At 36.0% G+C, this 24,188-nt stretch overlaps 1 protein-coding gene across 5 annotated transcripts in view; it reads right to left on the bottom strand.

The window, feature by feature from the left end:
* Positions 1-5,342: 5,342 nt before the first annotated feature.
* The window catches only part of PTPN3 (protein tyrosine phosphatase non-receptor type 3), a 163,160-nt gene continuing 144,314 nt past the window's right edge, over positions 5,343-24,188 (bottom strand). For all 5 annotated transcript variants that reach the window (XM_063398876.1, XM_063398866.1, XM_063398886.1 and 2 more), the window contains exons 23-27: positions 23,765-23,911; positions 22,376-22,504; positions 16,312-16,457; positions 15,507-15,642; positions 5,343-12,467 (exon numbers count right to left, since the gene is read on the bottom strand). In XM_063398876.1, the coding sequence (XP_063254946.1) occupies positions 12,390-12,467; positions 15,507-15,642; positions 16,312-16,457; positions 22,376-22,504; positions 23,765-23,911 (636 nt within the window). In that variant the 3' untranslated portion in view covers positions 5,343-12,389. The remainder of the gene's footprint in view (positions 12,468-15,506; positions 15,643-16,311; positions 16,458-22,375; positions 22,505-23,764; positions 23,912-24,188) is intronic.

The raw sequence follows: 24,188 nt of genomic DNA, 5'->3' as shown, positions 1-24,188 counted from the left end.
CAGTCACTGCTAGAGGGGGAGCAGAGTGCAGCTCTGCGATGAATCCCTCTTTTTGAGAGGATAGCGAGTTGGGCACACTCAAGAAGGGTGAGAAAAATTAATCCTGGGATAAGGAAATGTTTCACCTGCTTGTAAACTGCCTCGTACTGATGCAGCCATCCAAACCTATTGCCTCCTTGCTGCCAGCCACAGCCAGCAATCCAGTTATTTTTAGTGTGAAAATCCTCGAGTACCGTGCTCCACAGAATATTTTCCACAGGTAGGGCATCCCATGGAATATGGGTAAATCTTTCTGGTAGTCAGCCTGGGAATTCTGGCATCAGCCCTGGCATGGGCAGAGGACCACAGCTTGGCCCTCAAATTCCCCTCCCTCATCCAATAGTTTTGCTCTGTGGCCATGAGATTCTGCTCCTAACCTTGGAGAAAAGATACAAATAACTGCATCTCACAGGACTGTAAAACAAACTTTGCTTGGCAACAAGACCTGACAGTACCTTGTCTGTGGGGAGCTATACAAAAAAGTATCCTCTTCTGCTGAACTTCAGCTCTTGCTACTTCCCCCCACCGCCCCCAACAGGGAATGTATGAAATCTACCAAGACCTTTTTCTGTAAGAACTTTAAATAATTAACACAGTTTCATCAAGGAGCAATTTCTATGAAGCAACAGCAACACAGTGAGAACAAGGTTGTGCCCAGGGTTTCAATTCTCTTTGCAGAAAGGGCTCGGCACTGTGGGCTTCCTCTCAAGGCACGTTGCCAGTGCTATACTTCCAGTTTCCATGATTTTATGCTCTCTTGCTTGCTATACTTGGATAATCCAGGTTCCAGGCAGTATCATTCCCTTTGCACTTAGATGCTTTGGTAATTCCATCAGTTCACACAGCTAAACTTCTGCTCTTCAAACATCTGCTGAAATGGTATCTGCCTCATTTCTGTAATTGAGCAGTTATTAAAGAAGTAATTTTTTCCCATATTTAACCCTTTTGTCACACCCCTGTTTCCTTACATACCATCACTTGGTTTACTGTGCATGTATAAACTGTTTTGTCTCTCCTTGGAACTAACCTGAAAGCTCATTGGAAGTGGGATTGCATTTGATTTTATTTGCTCAGCATCAAGCACCCTAACTGCATCAGATTACAAACTTGAATAATAATTGACTTGATTAGGGCAAAAGGCATGATATGTAAACCTTGAATGTACACATGTACACAATCAATGTAATCATTGCTACATAAAGCATTTTATTTTCTCTATTCTCTGCCATCTAAACTCCCTGAAATACCAGGAAATCACTTTCCTAAGTCTTAAGATAATCCTCAATCTACATAACCTTATAATGACAGAAGAGTAAACAGTCTATGCAGATAAATAAAGCAAGATTGGCAATAAAGCAAGCAAGATTCAGTATTACTTGAAGCAGTAAATTATGAATGCTTTAGAAGAATCTACAAAAGCAATATCCTATGCATATAAATAATAAAACCAGCTTATATACAGATTTTTTTCAATAGTTTGAATCAAGTTTTTGCTTCAGAACAAAAACTACTGTAGCATGCTAGAAAAAACCCACTCCTTATTTATACATATTATTTATATTACCTGTATGGCCAGCTTCATTTTAGACTGATCCTTTTTAATACTTAAATATTAACACTTTAATACTATTTATGGCTGAGACATCAAACTGAATGTATGCGTTCTCTGCCCATTTTTGGAGCTGCTTTTGTTATTCACTTAAATGTTCTGTTTTCTCTTTCTATATATGTGCTCACATACACATCTATCTCTCTCTATACACCCCCTTCCTATCCTGTCTTGATAAAGACATAACATTTGAAAGTAATGCCATTTAAACAAATCCTTAGGACTGCTGTAAGAGCACTTATGAAGATGGAGTTTCTTAGTTACACAGCTGAGCAGTTTTAAGCTGGGCCAGTTCTGAGCAGCTGCTGCCATAGAGGGTGAGGTTGAATAAGAGAAGCCAGACAGGAAAAAACCAGCATGACCTGCATCAGGCCATGAGGGAACAGATGACTGTAGGAGTGAAGAAACCTTCCCACTCCAAAAAGAGCTCAGACTGGCTGTGGCACTCCCTGCCACAGGGACTGATGGAGAGCCTGTTTCTCTTAGTAAAAATCCAAGGGGACTGGGGAGGAGGAAGAAGCGTAGGAAGCTCCTTGTAAATGGTTATCCTCCAGTCTTCAGCAGGTTTAATAGCACTTGGGTTCTGTAGGTTTCCTGCAGAGACTCTAGGCTAACTGTAGTTCAGTCCTAACTTTCCTTCAGCTGGAAGTTCTGCTTCCCCTCAGTTGCTGCTTTACTTACCAAAGTAGGGGAATTATCCACTGTATAAGGAAGAATTCCTACAGAGGTGGCATTTTCCCAGCTGGATGCCTGAGACAGGTTGAGACATTTGCTCATGTGCTGACATCTCATTTGATAGAGCAGGCAGAGTTACTGAGGTAGCAGAGGTGCAGTAGCACAGTACTGAGAGCTGTTCTCATGGAGGACAAAACAACATGCTCTGCTCAAAATGCAAGTGTTGTCAGACATACAATGCAGGAGATTTTCTTGTAGTAGTGTTCCTAAAAATAAAAAAAAAAGCCCAAAACAAAACACAAAAAAACCCTCACAAAAAATCAACCCAACAGCACAGATGAAAATAACACAGGCCTGACTCTTCTTAAAAAAAAAAAAAAAAAAAAAAAAAAAAAAAAAAAAAAAAAAAAAAAAAAAAAAAAAAAGAATAATAATTAACTAACCAGTCAGGAGGCAGCAACAAGTAACTTCATAGGCATAATGTATTTCAGTTTTTGGCACATTACCTGAATGCTGGAGTCACTGCATCCTTTTAGGCTAAGTATTATATATAAGCAAATTGGCCCCATTTGAAGGCAGCAAGCTTATGCTCAGTTGGAATCTGTATAAGTGAATGCAGAGCTAAAGAGCTACACTACATTTCCATGACATTTGTATGAACATGCATGAGCAGATTTACCCAGATCAGGGCTGAGGACTCTCATGCCCAAAAAGGACAAACCACTTAGTAAGGAGTAACTTCAGTATTTAAATGAGAATTTATCAGGTCTAAATGAACAGGGCATTTGTACTGACACAGAAAAGCTCTGAAGGCCAAAATTACACTTAAGCAGGAATGAACGCATTAGCAATCAGCATTCCTATTCCCACAGCACTCTGGGCTACATCAAACTATTCAGTGAGGGTTTTCACACACCTGTCCATCCTGTCATTACCATCTGACACCCCATGTCACACCTTCATTTGTGCCAGTGCAACCTGATTGTACCTGAGCAATTAACCCTTGGGCTTGAGAGACAGCTAGTGCTGAGAAACCTTCTCCCATCAGTGCCAATTAACTAATTTTTAAACTGTAGCTGATGCACAGATGAACTAAACTGCTCCTGTTATTAATGATGTTGCATCTTTTGTGGGTGGGTGCTAAACTCAATGAAACAGAAGTAAATCAGAACACCTTTGTTTAAAAATAGTGTTGCAGGTATCTGAGCTCCCCAGCAGCAGTGTCAGGCCACACAAGGGTACACAAGTGTACAGAGGAGTCTGGCCTTCTATCACGCTCCAGCAGAATATTGGTGCCCCTTATTCCTGAAGATGGACCGAGGAATCTGAACTGGCTCTGAACCCAGAGAACCAACAGCAGTGACCCCAGTCTCCCCAAATGACTTTCAGTCTTTCTCACAGGGTTCATTTTAACAAATTGGGAACTTTGAATTTTGCCACTCAAAATGAAGAAACAAGTTTTCCTAGCAGGTTGGCTTTTGCACATGCCATCATTGCATATTTCTTTTTTAGTATATGAAACCCAGTTTAATTTCATTATACTAAGACTGACCAAAAAAACCCACAAACAAACCCTTAATCCCAAATCAACATGAAATCAGATATTGATAGTTTTTATTATATTAGTTAAAATAATTTACTTCAAGTACTACAATGAAGATAAACTAAATTGAATCACCATTTAAAAATGTTTGTATCACTGAACTAAGGCATGAAAAAGATACACATGAAAATAATCCATATACTGGGGATTACTATTTGACATTTATATTCCCAGTTGTTACAAATTCAAGCAAGACTTTGTTAAAAGGGAGGTTTTCTTGCCCATGACTGCTCTTTAGGAGTCTTTTGAATTATGTAAAGGCACTCCTTCCTTACTCCTGCTTCCTTGGTGGAGCACCTCACTCTTCTGTGGGGTAGCCAGTACCATAAGGATTTTAAAGGATTGCCTTGTACAGAGGAATGGAAACCTTCATGTCCAAAAATCATGTGTAACACTCAGCAAGTTAAAGCCCTCTGCTCCCCTTTAGCAATCAGCTATGACACAGCTACAAGCTTGGAGTTTACTTCTGCCTTATCTCTCCAAAAGGTCTTTCTTGCACCCTATCTTGCAATCAAGCTGTGAATATACCAGTACATCTCTCCATAAACTGCTTCATTTGGATTTCCAGCAAAACCTTCATCTCGATAGCTCTCTATGTACCTACAAGAGATTCCAACGTGCACACATATCCCGTGTCCAAGCTGTCCAGACTGTAGATTTTGGCCTTGTGCTTCCTTTCACTGAGATTTTATTGAATTAATAACTTCATCATGAAGGGTTATTGGCCTCAAGCTTAAAAAGACTAATCAGTAGGCAGAGCCACACCTTGTAAATGGCAAAAAGTGCTGGCTAACAACCATCTCAGTTCTTAACAAAATCCCCATCATGTTTTGAGGTCAATGCTCTACCCATCTGTTCATGTTTCGTTCAATGTGTTCTCTGTTTTGAAACTTATGAACTTCCATTTTAACATGCATGTAAACACAAATAATTCAAGAACAGCATCCCTGGGATCTGATTTGTTGTGAAAACGCGATAACCACCATGGGGCAACAGACGGTGTAGAATATTGCTCAGACATGCCTGGTGAGTACCCTGAGAACACATGAAATCCCAAAAGGAAGGACAGGCTGTAGATTTCATACATAGGAGCAAAGAAGAAAATCTGCACTCAGACAGTTATGTGGCCTTGCATGACATGACTGCAAGGGTTTATTGACCTAATTAATCAAGACAATCCTCTTTCATAAAACTTGTTGCAAGTGAAATATTCCTAAGAATTTGTGACTTGCTTGGTTTCCTTTTTTTTACTGTGGTATATAGACCAGACACTTCCCATATAAGTTTAATTGCTTAGATAAAATTCAAGCTGTATCCATCTGTGATTTCGTAGATGATTCCTTTCCTGTCAAAAAGGTCAGTAACTTTTTGATGTAATTCTTTTTTTTTTTTAAATTAAGTCACAGTAAAACCATATAGCCAAAAAATGCTTTATTTGACCATTAGCCGTATAACCAATATGCATAAAATGGTGGCTATATTTTCATTCAAAACAGTTCCAAATCCCAAGAAAGCTCTACTGAAAACATTAACCAACCCTTTAATCTTATAAAAATAAAAAAGAAAAATTATACATTCAAGAAGTGTCTACACTTTTAAACAATAAATTAAGCTTTGTAATATGAACATCAATTTACATTTCAAATGATAGAAAAGTACAGCGTAGGGTATAAAATAATCTCTTTCCTTACCTTCCAAATACATCAAATACATTCTTTTATTCCTTTAATGCAGTGGCACCTAGGATCTTAGAAGAAACTATAGAGAAAAGGAAAACTACAGAGAAAACTACAGGAAAAGAAAAAAAACCCCAAAATCTCCCAGCCAGAGTTCCTAAATGGATATTACCTTCCAAGATTTTTCTGACAAAACTGACAAAAATGCTAACTGAACTTATATGAAAATACAAACTTAGTGACTAGAATAGTGAAATCTTCTTCAAAACTTGGAAAAAAAACCCCAAACAACTTCAGCTTTCCCAACTGTTATGCAATTTATTCCTGTGCTATAAACACGTTTCCATATCATTTATAATCAAGGTCAGTTTTAACCAGTACATCATTTGTGAGAATGAATGGCAGGCAGATTTAAAGCTTTTATAGGACTGTTCCCATTATATAACTTGTATCTCTCTATTCAGGTTACACAATGAAGTGTGAAAAATTATGTTTAGTGCTCGCTGCACAGGTCACTGGAATGTAAGCAACGATACTTGTCATTTATTTTGCAAAACCTGGAATAGAAACAGAATTACATTTGAACGAATATACTAATTCCCTACCTAATTTCTACAGACTAATTTAATTCCTGCTCAACCCCAAGTTTCAGTCAAAGCTCTGAATTAGAAGGGCATTGATTAGGACTAACCCAAGTGCTGCCACACTCACCTGCTGCTTATCTGAAGTAAATGAAGCCCACTGCAATTTACACTGCTGGGCTGAGCTGTTTTTTGGAATGGAGTGCTTCGATATTCTTGCAAACTCATACAGACACACCTGATCTCACTTTGAACTAAACTGCTCAGGTTAGATAATACAAGTACAATTTCACTAAGATCAATATAGGCTGTGGATTTACTGTGCAGGATTTCAGTCTCTTTCCCTAAGGGAGGCAGCCCTTACTCCTGAATCAGCATTGCAACCAACCATGTGCAAAATGTTCACACATAACCAAGCATTTGGGCTGATGATGCATTTTCTGTGCTTCAGTGGCCATACTGCACACTAATTGAGAGCCAATTTGCATTATGACTAGGTAAGCTGCATCCACAGCTAAGAAGGTACTTCTAGCATCTAACCTTGGTATTTTTGCAGAAAAAAATATTTTTTTTTCCTTTTAAAAGGCATGTTTTGTACCGAGTATTGTAAATAGTCATTCCTTACTTGAAGACTTCAGATTTTAATTTTTTTTTTTTAAGCATAAATTCTGGCTTGGTGCAAGATGACTTCCTGCTGCTTGGGACAGCAATCTCCAAGGACTATTTACAAAATGTTTATTCTGCAAAAGGCTGATAGAAATGTGATGCCACTTTGGGTTAAGCTGGTAACTGATATTAGGTAAGGGGTTTAATAGCCCTAACAAAGCATCTGCTTCCTCTTAAGCTTGCAGTGCAATATTACCAGTTACCCAGCTACATGCATGTTTCATTTGTGTCTCAGAAAAAGACACCAAATGAAAACAGCCAATATAGTTTTTAAGAGGGATATATTTAAGAGGGTTTTTTTTTAATGTTACTTAAGAGCAAAAACCAGTAGGTAAGGAAAATGTTCCACTTAAAATTATTTTCTAGGTGAGTTTGAAAAAAGTAAATCCCATGGCCAACAGTATGGCTCTTTACTAAAGAAACTGTTTCAAGAGAAACGATGTGTGTAAAACACAGAAGTGTTTCAAAGGAAAAAGGAAAAAAGTAATATATTTCCCACTCATACTTTATCTGTTAAAAGCATTTTCATGTTCACAATGTTTGATTTTTTTCTCTTAATATTTAATTTAAACGCATGTCTTATCTGCCCCAAAGAAAACATTTCTTACATGCTTTTCCATATATCCTCATGATTTCTACCACTGCTAGCAGCACTGCTTGAATTCCTCAGAAAGGAGATCAGTTGAGACTGGTCTGAACACCACACTGGTGCTTCAGCAGGTGAAAAAACCCCATCCTTTCTTAAGCAACAGTAAAACATTCTGCCTGTCTGAGACAAAGCCAGTTTCACACTTGCATGAAACATCAAAGTGATTTTATAAGGCAAAACAATGACGTTTCAGGAAACAAAATCATTAAAGCCAAGTAAACACAAGTTAAACCATTAACAACAAATGGAAGTGTTTCACTAATGTCTATTAAAATAAATGCTTTAATATTTTAAATACAACTTTAATTAAAAAGGTTAACCTGCAGCTAAGCCCAAAATAAAGCACAAACTAAGACTACTCTTACCCAAGTAGTCTGCAAGCACATGTCCCCTCTTGAGATGAATTTGTCTTAAAAAAAAAAAAAAAGACAACAATATTTCCTGGTCTCTTATAGTGCATAAAATTTGGTTTTTTCCATAGTATTATTGATCCTCAACATTTGCTCTTTATATAAGTGGTAAGAATGCTACTGTCATAGAGTTAGTCTGAGTTGAAAAATGGTGAAATCTATTGATATTATGTGGAACTTCCTTTTGATTCAGAGAAACTTACTTTTTTCTTTAGAATGACAGGCTCCAGTGATTGTAGATGCTACTGTTTAAAGCTTATACAGTGTTAAAGTACACTAAAACTAAATTGCATTAGACTGGTATATTTAAACTGTTAATGTTAACTAAAGTTATAACAGACAGCCATTTGAGATGGCTGAGCACTATCAGTGTCAAAACTTAAATGCAAGAAACCCATATAATCAAAACATTGTTTTATATGGTAAATGAATCATTCACTTGGCCTTTGAACAAAATATTTAATGAAAACTTTACCTACTATATAGCTACAATTAATAATTGCTTTTAACCAAGTGGATTGGTTGCAGGTTACTAATCAAAACACAAACATTTCCCAGCACATGTTCCCTGGAAAGGCTGAAAGAGTAAAATAAACTTGCACTTAAATGGTACAATTCATAGATTGTACAAGGATAGAAAAATAAAGCAATTATCAGTGAAATAACTATGTTTAAATTATAATTGACTGAATATGAACCATGTGTATCTATTTTCAACATTCATGCATTTAGTCTGACACAAGAATACTGTCTACAGGGAAGAACTTTTTTTTAAAAAGTATCATACTATACTTGTAATAAAGGCAACGCAAAATTCATTATATAGTTCAGAACTGGAGTTCTTCTAAAATACTTATATATTTAATCAAGTACTGTATAGTAGGAAATATGAGGGGAAAAAGGAAAATCAACTGGAAAATCAAGTTTAAAAACTGAGTGTACATGAAGAACTATTGCTGAATTAATGGGTACATTTTGACTGCTTATAATTTATTATCAACACCTAAAAGACAGAATAATTAGGAACAAACCCCTGTTTTAATTTTTTTTCAAAACACCACCACTGTTCAAGGTTTGGGGTTTTTTTAAATTATTTGTATTTCATACATGTGATTACACAAAAGGCATTCATGGTTTAGGGCACCGTTTCTCTTATTTTTAATAAATAGCAAGACCTGTCCCTTTCATCTCTGTCTCAGAAGTGTTCCCCTGTGAGATTTCTGAAGACATGTTGAATAGGCAGTTTAGTTACTTCCATATCAAATACAAAGCCACTAAATTAAAATTTCTTTAATTCTGTAGAAATAAATGTTAGTGTATTTCACAGTGATGAAAACCTCAAGGGTTTATTACTCCCTCTTCATCCACCACCACACCAGACATTTTGAATACCTATTTTCATGATCATGCCAGCACAGGAGAAACAGAGGGTAAAATGTTTATGAAGGTTATACAGAATCTTGTCTTCACAACATTTTCTACCACTTCCAATTTCTTGACAATTAAAAACTTTGTGGTCACAAGTTTTAACCCCCACCAAACCCCCCCCAAACCAATCAATTAAATCTATGTCTTCGTGATTTTTAAATTTTTGTGGAAACAAAAACTGGCATTAAGATGTTTTCATAATTATGCTTTCACTGCAAGATCAGATCTAAGGCATACTTCATTCAGTGCAAAGTCATCACACACTGCAGAGAGATGACAAACCCCCTTCAGTTCTCCCCTATGGACCCTACAGGTACATGTGCAAAACCCAGCAAGACTGAAATAAAGATGGACACAATATACAAGATACTTGTGTAGGTAATGTTTCCTCTAAGGTATTTAAAAAAAGAAAAAAACAACAACCAACCAAACAAAAAACTTATAGAGATTAGTATTTATATAGCTTTGAGTATTCTCTCTGTGGCCAGCAATTTCAAACAAGTTACTAAAATCCAAGAGCTCCCCAATGGTATTACCAAATCCATCAAAGTTTACCAGAACAAGAGCAGCATTTGTTGTCACAAGATAACAGTCATCATTTAAATGCACACATGCTAACCCAAGTCAAGCCTATACCATGTATCTTGAGACTGGAGTTATACAAGAAATACATTTATAGTGCTTTGGTAAGTACATATTAAACATGAAGAAACATAAATAGCAATTGGAATATAGGAATAACCTTGAACACAAAGAAACCATGAGTACTTCCATGAAGGACACAGATGTCACAAAGATGCTCTAAATATTTTTGTACAATTTATTTTCTTTCCTTTTTTCAATTCTTGATAAACTATTAAATGCAAGTCATGCCAACTGCAAGGGATGACTCTGAGACCTGGGCACAGGAAAACTTAAAAAAAAAAAAAAAAAAAAATTAACGTAGAGGCACACACAAAACAAAGCTTCCCAAGTAATATGTGCATGTCCACTATCATTTTACATTTGGATTCACAGACTGAGCTACCTGCAATTTATCAAGATAAAAATGAACCAGTCTTTTGGCTTCTAACCTATGCCCAACCAAGCCAGATGACAGTGATCCAAAATGTTTCAGGAAACTCCAGTCAAAGTGAAATTTGGAATGTAGTATGTAAGGATGAACACAAACCTATTCACCATTCAACCTAACAAAGCCAAGAAAGTTCCCATGTTGCTAACTACTCTGCATATCTCAATTAAAACTCTTTTGATCAATAAATAGTAACCAGGTATCTTCTTCAGCTATAGCTAAAAATGTGTTCTTGGTCTGGAGAACAGACCAAGCCTACAAAAGACAAGTCAGCAATTTAGCTCATCCTACATGCACTTTCTAGTTATCTCCTGGAGGGAAAAAAATTATCTTCCAGTAACATGAGAGATGCATATTGTACAGCTGTGATAGTTTCTATAATGAAACTTCAGCTATAAATGATAATATCCATAATACAAACCATAATTCTAAAATACATCTGAATATGTGTGTGCATATATATCTCTCTGAAAAAAAATTATCTAGTTTTCTCTTTTATACATATAAACATCTGGCTAATACGGCCCATAGGAATTTTTCCCTATTTAGGACTAATTTTTTAAATAACAGTTTTAAACAGTTCCTTAGAATATTTTTTAAACACTATCAAAAAATTAATAACTATCTCAGGTTAATCAAAAAGCACACACAAAATAATTTAACATTATACAAATGTGGTTATACTGTTCAGAAAGTCCAATTCTTTCATCTGAAATGAAATAGAGACCATTGTACCTTAGGGTGAATTATTCATCAATGTACAAATTCATTCTCTCTTTCCACATAAATCTTCAGGTGAATTTAACTGCATTTCTGTATAAGCAAGAAACACAGTAAATCTGGAGAACTCTTGCAAAAGGGAGTCGTGTTTCACCGGAGAAGAGCGCTTTGCTGGAGGGCAGCAAGTCAACATTTTATCACCATCTGAACACTAGCAACACCTGTGCCCTTGTAAGCTTCACACCTTGAAATAGCAGCAACATATTTGATGGGTTCAGTAGTAATTTTTCTTCCAGTATTGGATTAGACTACTTTGCATATACAGTAAGTCAAAAGTCTAGTACTTGTGTGCAACATTAATCCATGTTTACATCTGAGAACTCATAAATACACATGGAAACAAACATGAGAGAGAAGTAAACCTCGTTTTAAGTTAAAATGTTTTCAGTCCACATATAGAAACAGTATAAAGGAGATGGACAGCAGAAACAGAAGAAAAGGGGTGCAATAACTAAAACTGTAAGAAGTAGGTCCCTGTCAAAAGAGCAAAAGTTGCAACTAAAATTAATCAACAGAAGATGTAGACTGTACCATCTGCATAAATGCTTAATTGCAGCATTATTTTCACATCACATACAGTAGATGTGATTTCTAAGCAGCATATTATAACAGCTGGCATACTCACTAATAGATTTATGGTAACTGAATACTAAATTTCTCCAGCTCAGTGTACAGTAGTTATACATTAGCCTTTAAAGCTCTTCGTCAGCCTTTTAGTAAAGGTTACAGTTCCATGGATATTTAGTATCCCAATAAGAAAGTTACAAATATTCACCTTCGATGAACTTTCATATGATAGAAATACATTAAATACATCCTCAAGATGAATCATTTCAATAATAGGAGTTTTCTTTTTGCTATTTCAAAGGAAACACAAGAAACTTTGTAACTTCCAAAGTAAAGGGTGTTTTAAGGCAGTAAAAGATATGTGTTAAGGTTTCCATGATTGTTTATGGTTGTCTATGGAAATAAAGCATATTACACACAATTACTGTCATATATTTATCTATGTGACTTTGTTATACTGTACATGATTTAGCAATCTTCTTGAGAAATTTAAAGTGCCACAGTTCAAATGTGCTCATCTGTCTTTTCACGGGCTTCTAGTCCATTCTAGTTGCTTTCAGAAACAAGCCCCCTTGCTTTACTTAAAGAGCAGAGGGTTTTTAGCCCAAAAAAGAACTCATCCTTCACTGCTGTGCTAACTGGAATCCAGTGGTCGAACCAATCCTTCTTTGTAAACACGAAGAATAGCTTCACAAACAAATTTGTATTGACTCTGTGTAGGAAAGAAAACATAAAAACATTTATGGATGTTCAGTTAAACTGCTGATTAGACAGTATTATTGAATAGGACTAACAGCTCTACGGCTTCCTTTTTTCCTGAGCAATGACAGCAAGGAGCGACAAGGATGGGAGGAGAAAATCCTACTCTCCTGTCTGTGTTCCCAGTAAACAAAGCTGACATTTACTCTTCCTCGAAGGACAAGCATTAAAAATCACACTCCAAGGAAAACATAGTTCCCCAAACTAAAAGAACACATGCTTAATTTTCAGGGAATAGGAATTATTTGTAAAAACTGTGCATGACTTTAGACTAAATTTAACTAGATATTTACCTTCTTTTATATATCTCATCTATTTTGGGGGCAGGGGGTTGATTTGGTTGTCTGATTATTACGAGTATTCTGAGCTTGCCAATTCTGCAGCTACGTATTATGGGCACATATAAGGTGCATGACCAAGGTCCCATTTTAAGTTGCCATATAGGATCTATAGGTGCAATTACCTAACTGAAACCCTTTTTCCCCCCCCAACCCATCTACAGTACTGCAGAAAGAGTCACTTTATTCTCAATTTTTGTTCAGACCACATATCTCCGTTTGTAAGAGAAGGGGACCAAAACCTTTCAAATTAATATTTTTGAAGACCAGCAGCCACATTAATTCTTCTCTCACCCAACATTTTGATCTCAACTAGATCTCAAAGTCTTTACAAATTAGAGATTCTTTTCTGCATTATACAATTACAAAGACTAGCTCTTCCATGACCTTGTAATGTAACTATTTGTTAAAAACAATTAGCCTTTTCCCAAAAAGTGATACAAAAAGGTACAATAGGACTAGTGCAGAACTAAAAATCCAGGTAGCCTGAATAAATTTTTATGACTAACACAATCCTGAGAACACAAGATGATTGAAATTTAAAAGAACTTGCAAAGATTAAAGCATCCTCACTTCTTCTGAAGTGAGCAAAAGCTTTATATTTTTTACATCCCTTTTCCCATCTTTCAAATGTTCTCCCAGTTGCCCTTGTATTGTCAGCTCCCATCAACTCTTCTGAAGCATGTGGAAAAATTCTTCCACCATCTCCCAAAGGGCAGGACTAAAAGATAACATTTGGACTGTTAAGGACCTTTGGTTGGACATTTGGACCTTAAAGGTTGACTTTATATACCAGAATGTTATTCTTGTTCATAACACAACACAACACATTTTCTTGCAAGTACAGAAAAACTCAAGGAAAACAGGAAGGTGGAAATGAGTTTTCTGCATCTCGATTTTCCTGGCTTTTCTTTCAACCTTTCAGTCAATTACTCCCACCTTCAATATCACTTTGTTCTTATTACTTAATTACTTTGACTTGTCTCTTCATTGTTATTGTCATTTCCATATTTCTACTGCCTGAACAAGCCAGGTGTGGTATTTAGCTCTCTGTTCAATACTTCTGTTAACTTGTGTGATCAAGTTACTGAACAAATAAAAGGATGAGCACTTCAGCATTGCTTCCTCTGACTCAATCTCTGACTACTTGTTTTCTTTGCTCTTATCTGTTTCATGTACTCTTACTGTTCCTTATATTATGTAGAATATGTAAGTAGCTACTTCTATTATGTACATCCTAAGCACTGTATTCTGCATTGTTTAGATACCCATTTTCTCTTTGTTGGAAGACAATGGTTAATCTTTCTTTTTTTTAATAAAAGGCCATGAAGTTACACCAACTTTGTTATAGCTTCATCATTTTGGTTGAAGCTTTTCTTGCTGCTCAGGGTAACAAAATTACTGGTCTTTGAGAAATTACAGCTTTCACATGATTAACAACAGACACTAAACTGACCAGGTAATAGCTCTGACTGGTCCGTTCTTTTTGAGTATGCCCTGTCACAACATGCATCTGGCAAATCGTATCACCTTGGAATCAGAGCACACACAAAATCCCCACAGGGCAGCTGAACATGCTTTAAGCAAGGCTATTAAAACTGAACAATCCCTTTATTACAACTGAATAATCTGTAATGGCTTCTCCTGGGAAGCCTAAGTGGGATATCAAATATGAGCAGTGAGGCTAGCTGGAATGCAGGCATGGGAATGTGACAGAGCATCCAGGATAGATTGTAACGTTAACATGCAGCTCTCTGGTATTCTGTTTTCTCACAGCTGAGTTCTTGCTTCTGTGTCTCATTTAGAGCACAGTATGCCAGTTTTGCTCACTGGCTTTTCACAACAGTATCAGCTTTCTTCAGAAATAACAAGTGAATTTAGTTTCACAGTATTGCTGCTACAGATCATCCCTCTCCTGATTGTGCTGACAGCCAACTGTGTGACACAGCAAGCAAGGTAAAGAATCCTATTTTAGATATTAATTTTCCATACCGGGAGTCTGACTGTAGCTGTATTTATTACTATTCCCTGTATTTTTCAGTTATGTCAAAGCGTGGAGTGAAAGGACAATTCTGGCTGATTTCTGTTGTAACAAAAGGGATTGGATCTTCTGGCAAGCTGAAGTTTACTTCAGGTTTTACACCTGATTCTCAGGAAGGGGATCACTTATAGAATGCTGAAGCTTCTTCTATAATTTCTATTCTAAAGTGGCCTTTCGAAAAGCCACTTCCTTCTTTTCAAGCCAGGCCACAAACACTTTGATTTTACCCTCAACTTAATAACTTCCTATAGTGCTTGTACTAGAATAAAACCCAAAAAATTTATTCTATCTTCTTGCAGAGAATTTAGACAAAGGACCCTGAAGAGATGATCATTACAAGTCTGAATTTGGGTATTCTAACCACTTAGAATGTATTGAAATCAATTATCTTTTCATGGCAAGATAAGAAATATTTTCAAAATAGATAAATATATATCTCATTAGCAAAGCAGCCTTTGCCACCATGCTACATTACACTACATTTACGAAGTCTGAAATATAATGGCAACTGAAGATTCATACTACTAGATCCTTTAAAAAAAATTGGACCTGTTTTATAATTTGACAAGTGCAGTATATATACAGAACATGACGCTTCCTCTCCATCCCTTACCGATGTTTGCACCATCATAGCTCTCTGGTCTCGCATCTTCCGTACAATATCCAGTGGATAAACAGGTTGGTTCCTTTCAATTAAGCACATGGCTGTTTCCATAGTGACCAGCACACCAGTGCGGCCGATTCCTGCACTGTGAAATGCAACAGGAGAATAATCTATAAAATGGGCTTTTTGCAATGCATCAAACTCATATAACATCTTAATAGTAGGACAGCCTTGGATATTACAGAAAGACCCTAGTAAAATTTAAAGAGAGTGCAAAGTTTATTTTTACAGCAAGTTCAGTAATATTTTCTGGTAATTACTGAAAAGAAAATATTTTTTAATATAACTGAAACTAGAAGCTCACCTAAAGTAAATGCATTTTTAAACACTTAAACTGCTCAGACTGTACTGCTTTGGTATTTTTGCCTTTAAGAAGGTAAGATCTAATTGACTGTTTTTATGACACACACACTTGAACAGCAGGAAAATAATTTTTGCAGTACCATTCAAAATGAGATTACAACAGTGGTAGAGAGTAAAAACCAGAGAACAAATTAAATTGCAGATTATCAGATCTGTGATAATTATGTGACTAAGCCATTTCACCAAAACGTTGCAGGAGAAAGGGAGACAAAGTAAACTTGTCCTTTCGATGTAACATCAGTGGTTCTGTCATCAGCAGTAAATGCTTGTATTGCAGTTCAACATATTTGTCTAATTCAAGAAATCTCCTGTCTTGTGGACCAACTTTTCCCATCAAATGCTTATTCTAAGGCAGAAGCAGATTATAATCAGAGTTTTAAAACACAAGTACCTGCAGTGAACAAGAACTGGCTCATTCTTTACTCTCTTTGGCCTCATACAGGTCACAAACTCCAAGAAGTCCATGGAGTCATCAGGAACGCCATGATCAGGCCAAGCCACGTACTGGAGATGGGTGACGGTGTGTTGTTGTTCTGTCTAAAACACAGTAAAGTTTTCAAAAAACGGCCAGTGTTATGACTCCTGTGTTAATGTTTACTAGATATAAGTCATGCTTTTCACAGCAAGTGTTTTCTGCACATGCAATAAGAGCTAAATGGTGCAGAAAACGTTTGTGATTTTAAAATTCAGTGTGAAGTATGGACATGTAATTCTTGAAAAGAATTCATAAGGTATAATATTTTCTAAATTAATGAGGTATCAAGTTTAATTTCTGTGATCTAAACATTTTAATTTTTTTGATTTATTGACTATTGCACTTTGACATCATGGATTCACCTGAGGTAAAATGCTACAAGACATAAGCATAATAGTACTATACAATAGTTTAGAACTGGCTGGAAGAAACAACTGAGAACAGCAGAACTACTGAGAACCATACCAATACACCAGGGGTTTAGGGCTATAGAATCTATTGTAAATATGTCTGTGCACACTTCTAGATTCAGGTATAATAAAGTTGCCCGCAACACTTGCTAAATATGGTTTCTGTTAGGAAACAGTATATATACATATATACCACTCATACATGCATGCTCATTGTATATATATGAATGACATCTGTATGATCCACAGGAGGATAATTTTCTGTATGGAAGCAATATAATTAGTTCAAAGATTCTGTTGTACAAAGAGTTCATTTTTTGAATCAATTATATGTAAAACCCCCACAGTTTTACTGAAGTTCTTTCAGTTTAGCATTTTGTTAACTTTGATTATGAAATCACTCAATCATCTCTGCATTCAGATTGGGCTGAACTGATACGTTGCAGATGTAAGTAATGGTTAGGGTGGGAAGGAAAAGAACTAAGATGCTCGTGAGCTCTGCCGCATCGTGCAGCTAGGATCTCAGTCTTTACAAACTGAGACAAGTCTTCATTTCTTTATGTCTTCCACATGTTTTGCAATAGTTAGGCTGTTACCTGCATTTCATTTTTGTCCATTACCAGACATAACATTTGGCACCCTGCTGAAATAAAACTCTCCTTTATGATTGGATTAGTCTATAAAAGCTGGCCTTTCACTAGTGGTCCACACAGGAATGTTTTTGTGATGCCAGTGACTTTAAAAGGTTTTTCCCCTTTTCTCTTACGCTCACAACTGCTGAAATATAGGACCCGTTTTAAATGTCTCATTTTTGTTGTTTTCCTCTCCCACTTAAGGATGTTTTGCTCCCAGGAAACAGGCTAGTAGGACACAAAAGATGGAATAAGTACTAACTATGTATGTACTAAGCAGAGTCTTAGGGAATAAATTTATTCCAGTCAAAGCAATTCCAGAAATTTACAATTGTCCACAGGGACAAAAAGAAAAATGGCACAGCTCATACTTTGCTTCTTAAGAGCAGAGCCTGAGCAATCAACAATTAAAAGGTCCTGCATAAAGCCCACATGAGCAATCCAATCTAACATTAATAACCAAGCTCATTGTAATACAAATTACATTGGTATCTACCATCCATGTCATCAAAAGATGCACAATGACCAGGATCTCTGCACGAAAAAGCATTCATGGCCTTTTGCTACCCGGCTCTACTGAGTTGAAAAAGTTGTCCTTGACCAAATGATTACCGCTCACATTTTTCTGAAATGCCACAGATTAAAAAAAATACAAAAACATGTCTAGAAAATGTCATTAAAAAGTCCTCCTTTGAAAATCTGCACATGCTTAATCAGAACCTCTTCAAAAGGGAAATGAGATAAAGCAGCAATTACACATAACAGTTTGAGCTGATTCTCTTAAATCAGAGATGTTTGAGTTACAGCATCCTGGTGAAACAAAGACTTGATTAATTTGAAAATTATCCAAGACTGAGAACCCAGTTGCCTTCCATGTGCTGCAAGAACTTAAAGCTACACAACATGGATAAGTGCCAGTGGCACACCTGAGAAATGCTGACAGTGATCTGTAGAAGCAAAAAGTCATTTTACAAGCTCAGAATAAAGAAAAGAGCTGACTTAATTTTTACTTATCAGTATTTATTTGAGTACTTCAGGCTCAAATAGAGTGAGCTGCATTTAGTTAAATAGTTTACAGATATTAGGTACAAAAAGCACGTTACGTAAGACTTATTCAGAGTGAGAATACACTGAGAACATGCACTTAAGTCCTCAAAGCTTCTGCTTTTGGTGTAAACATCTTCAGTTTCTGTTATGTGCCCTAATCATCCTTAGAGACCAATAGAGGTATTTGTTAATTATTCCAGGTGTGTCTCAAGCCTCAGTGTAGCCTTCCAATTATTTGTGTTTTAACATGATCAGTTTTAATTCTTTTGTGGAGCTCTTCTGAGATGATTCAAAATGCTGAAACTTGACTGTTCTGCCACTTCCTTTCCAAAATGCACAAGTATTTTAAAACACTTTATGTTTTATTACCTATTTAAACCTAATGTAAACAGTAAGTATATTTGTTTATGTTAGAATTAGTTTTTCTCTATCTAAGTTTTTATGCCTCATGCAGAAAATGTCAAAGCAGTACTCTCATGAAGTCCAGATTTTTAAAGCTATTTTTACTGGGGTTTTTGGCTTTCTTTAAAACATAGTATCTTCAAGTCTAGTGCAAGTCATTTTTTCAAATACAGAAAATGTCAGCCAAACAAAACGCCACATGGAAATAACTTACATTAAAAGATGCTACTAAAATCTAGCACTTATACATGAAAAAAATGCTAGAATTATAGTTACTGGTTCCATAGTTAGCCCTACAGTACATGTTCTGTTAGCAATACTTATTTTTAAACACTGTTCCTCTCAGATCTTGCTCCTTTATACGAACCTGATAATGGCAAATAAGACGTAACTTCTCGTATTCAAGTTATTCATCAATTCTCGGCAACCCTGTTTAAGTTTATTTCCACAATTTTTTCTTTTAGCACTGAGATTTTCAATGACAGTCATCCTAACGACTGATAAATTTTTCTTCATAAACATCTGGCTTTACTAGTTCTGTTTTATAAGTCTTAGAGAAAGTGAGACAGCAACAGCTGTTTATGGCTTGGTTGCTATTTTTGCTTAACTTGACTTTGTACTTGACCTTGCTATTCCAAAGTTATTTAAATTTTTTCTGCATTCATGTGGATTGATTTAAATGAAACTCATGTATTTGCTATTTCTCCAAATCAGTTTAAAAATTATAGATTCAAAAAAAATAGCCCAAGCAACAGACTTCAGTGTCATTTCAGGATTATGTAACTTGCCCAGTCTGGTGTCAGCCCTTTGGCCAGCATTTAGCTTCTTTGTGGCATTGATCCACATTTACTTAGTAAGGAGCTACAGAGGTCTAAGACATCATGTTTGTCCCCAGATGTTTGTTGTTGTGCTTCTGATAACAGTTCTTTTCGTTACAGCAAAGTTGTTCAGCAAAAAAAAATCTCTGATAAAATGAGGTCCCTACTCCTCCTGGGCAAATTCAAGATCCCCAACTGCAGCAGCAGCTTCATTGTGCTTAAGCTAACATCCTACATTTTGCTCAGAAGCACATGATCTTTTCCAGTGAATCTGTCATTGGGGCTGAAACTCCTGACAAAGAATAGGGCTGTCACAGGTAACGCTTCAAATGACTGCTGTAACACTTGCAATACAGCCGTACTGTCAAGACCTTCAGGCACAAAAATATCCATTCTTCATCCTTCTGCAGTTTGCAGCCTTGCTCATTATAATTACATCAAAAGGCAAACTTGCTTGTTTCATTCTCTCTAAATGATAGACTCTCCCTGATTAATAAAAGATTTGTGTGCTTTTCAGAAAATCAACACACAGAACTTAGAATCATCATCATCATATGGAAAGTAGGAAATTTAAACTTGAAGCGTCAACCTTAATTCTTACTGATGTTAAAAACCAAGCAGTTGATTTTGTATTTCAATGTTTCCTTTAGTGTCCTTTTTCACAGAGGTTATAATGTAATCTTCAATAATGAGACAAAAAAAAAAAAAAAAAAAAAAAAAAAAAAAAAAAAAAAAAAAAAAAAAAAATCACAGTGTAGAACCAAATTAACCCTGAAGAGATCATTTTATCTTCTAAGCAGGAAAAGGTGTGCTCTTTGTCAGTGAGCTTGAAAGCTGAGTCTGAATGATAGGAGTTAAAGCCCAGTTTCTAAAGTGTGCATACTCTGGCAAATGGCATTTCTTGGACAACTGTTCACACATTATTATGTTGCTGTACACACTTGCCATAACACTTCTTCCTTTTGTTATTTGGCTCTTTATGTTTCAAAACCAATGGCCAAGTACACATTGCAAGGCATTTATTTTAAAGGAAACAGAATGAAAATTTGTTTCTCAGCTTCTTATGCAATTTTGTCAAGGATCATAACGAAATAGTGCATTGTGTGATGAACTCTGCACTCTCACTACATGATTTCTTTCCTTTGGTCTGTTTGTACTGGTCCCCAAAGTGCTCCGAGGCTTTTTTTTTTTTACATAAAAAGTCTCAACCAACTCCCAAATCCAAACTTAGTGCTACAGTATAGCTTTCCATCTTGGTCTTGATAAGAAAAGGCAGGAAATCAAATCTTGCTCCATTTTATGAGAGGTAGAAAGGCTACAACTAAATAATTTGAGTGACAAGGTCTAAAACTTTGGGTACATATAGTTGCAGTACTACTTTTATGAGGTTAATTTCTTCTGTGCTGACATTCAAGTTGATCACTTACAGAGTAATTGGCCAAAATACAGAGACAAATATCATGCTGCTCCCTGACTGGGCACTTTCTCACATCTAGAAATAGAAGTACTATAAACTGTCTTAGCTGAAAAACCTTTAAGTACTGACACCTGACATCTCACGTGTTTATGACTGCAAAGGAAAATGTAATCACATTAAAACAAATTTGGATGCACTGTCAAGTGAGAGAATGTCAAGTTATATATGTATGAGACTAAAGGATTGGTCATCTTGCTGTAAGACCATTGATTAAATATTATATTTTTAACAGATACTGCCTTTTCCTTGCTTACTGCTTACCATTACTACTACCAATTCTGGTAACAGTAAAAGCTACTTAACTCTATAGAAGTTTAAAAGACTGACTGCAAATTAGTCAGTATGCAGTGATTTCTTACACATCTTATGATAGCATAAGCCCTTCATCTTTTTAGAAAATATCTGTGGCCATAGAATTTTGGAGAAGAGATGAAGAAGGGAAAGATACAAGAAATGCATATCAACTTAGAAACAAAAACCAAACTTCAACCCCTACAATTCAGGCTGTGGGAAGTCTAGTTGTAACCTGAATACAGATTTCACAACAGAAGATAATATGCTGTGTTTTGTCTTCTCTTTGCTTTCTACCTCCCTAGATATTAGCATGAAAGTATTAGGAGTTATGGAATAGAAGTATTTTTCATAAACTGAACACATTTCAATTGAGATACATATGAACTTTTTTCTTTTCTAAAATCTGATTAAAGACAATGAAAAGGAACTGGTGAGATTCTGCATCTTCTCTCAAAACAACTTTATTATGCTTCTCTTCTTTATTAGCTGTTCTAGCTGCATGTACTATTAACCAAGTGACCCATATTTCATCCTTGAAAGAGCAGAGTTACTTAGGATAAAAACTCTCATTATAAATCAAAGTACTTATGAAGAGTCAGTGATTGCAAAACTGTTTAAAGAAAAGCACTAAACTTCCTTATGATGCTTATTACAGTACCTGTACAGCATAATGTATTACAGAACTTCCAAAAGTGTGTCTTTGAAGAAGCTCTAAAGAAATAACCATACCATGTTGGTCCATATAATACACACATATTCTATTTAAAAAAAAAATTGTCTGTGTAGACACATCATATCCACATACAGAGATACACATTGCCAAACACAGTCTTCACCTAACCATCTCTGAATGAATTCATTCAGCTTGTTTGGGGATAGTTAAAGGCAAGGGGAATTTACCTCAGTGTTTGTAATGACCATTTCTCTGACAACATAAGCAATCGTGCAGTCTTCAGAGTGGCATCTGACACGGAAGCAGCCATATTCCATGACATCTGGTGGATCAGGCCAGTACTGATGACATTTGGTCTGTAAAGAAAATTAGGCACATGTCAAGACTCTTGCATACAAGGCCTTCTGTTTCCAGCCTTCCTTCCTATGTCATGATTCAAGGGAATTTAAGGAGCGGTACAAAATCTGTTTTAGTTTACTGGTGAGATTTTTTTCTACCCAAATTGAAAAGTAACAGGACAAAATAGGATAAGTTCTCCATAAACTTCTGTTTTAGTGATTTATAATAAATATTCAGGTCAACTGGATGCATGATTCTTTGTCTGCTGTTTATGTGTAATTGATAGAATGACTTCTCAAGGCATTATGTGGGAGATTAAAGAAATAAATACACCAATACAATCAAAAGATGAAGGAAGCATTTTTATGTCAGGTGATTTCAATAATGTCTGCTTCCATGAGCAGCTACATAACGTGATCGTGGTTAGAACCTAATTGTTGCTTAACTGTACTTCCTTACATCTCAATCTTTTTGTTGTTTAAGACCTAGAATTCTCACTCTCTTGCTTTCTAAAGACACTGGGTTTTGACTGGGGTGCCAGATAAATTTGATAATGTAGGACAAATCACACACAAAATACAGATAAAGGCTACAGTGAAGGCATACAGGAGTCACCACTTTTTCCACCTCTTAAAAAAATCCAGCTGTTGAGTTTTCAGCTTCTAAAACTTCAAAACCTTCTCATTTAATCTAAAAACTTAATCTTTCAAAATATACAGGACAAACTAAATCATTATACATCAAATTTTCATTGGGCTATTCTGAAATTCAAGAAGAGACAGAATTTGACTAAACATAATTAAAAGAATTATCAGGAAGGATTATAAATAAAAGAACTCTAGGAAGGAACCTGAGATATAAACATAAATAAGCAAGCTGAATTCTGACCACTAGTAAGTACCAAAATGGCAGACTCCTTTTTACAGCTAAGACTACAAGGTTTGCTCAGCTCACTCAATGCTTCCAGACATTTGCTGAATCTTTTGGACAGAAACTGCCACATCCTCAGGGAGAAAAACAACAGCACATAGTACCAGTCTGATCAGCACAAGCAAATTAATGCAGTGATCTCTGTTTATCAGACACCTGGTTTGTTTGCAAAGCAGCAAAAAAGCAAGTTGAGGACTTTCTGCTCTAAGTAATTCAGAAATCCTGGCCTTCAGAGGAATGATTCAAAGAGTAAGTTGGCCTCTTGTAGGGTTATTTAACCATAACAATGAAAACAAGTTCAAAGGCACAGTACATTTCTTCAGTATACAAAGGACCTGGGCACTTACCCGTCCTCGTTCGGTGAGAGTTGTTAACATGATGATCAGGGATAATTTGTGATCCCAGACTACTTGCCAGAAGTGTGCACATGTGTGTGGAAGAGGCCCCTGAGTAGCAATGTACCGATTCACAATGCCAGCAGAAGGAATTTCCATCTACAGAGGTAAAGAAAAATCCTATGTTAAGTTTGCTCTCACTAGTCCAGTACTTTTTAAACTCAGCATTTCAATCAAACAGGAAGTTTTAAGGGAAGATTAAGCCAAAAAGTTAAGTAATAAGACAAGATAGATTACAAGACAATTGCAAGACAATAACACAATCAAGGTTACAGTTTGTTATGTGAAAAACTTTTAAATCATTAATTTAAAACAGATGTAAAGCATAGATTCTATAGTCCTTCATGCTGAACTATGAGCAGAGGATTAATAGTGA

The sequence above is a fragment of the Prinia subflava genome, chromosome 1, assembly GCF_021018805.1.
Source record: "Prinia subflava isolate CZ2003 ecotype Zambia chromosome 1, Cam_Psub_1.2, whole genome shotgun sequence".
Taxonomy (NCBI): domain Eukaryota; kingdom Metazoa; phylum Chordata; class Aves; order Passeriformes; family Cisticolidae; genus Prinia; species Prinia subflava.
This window is presented reverse-complemented; position numbering and strand designations above follow the sequence as displayed.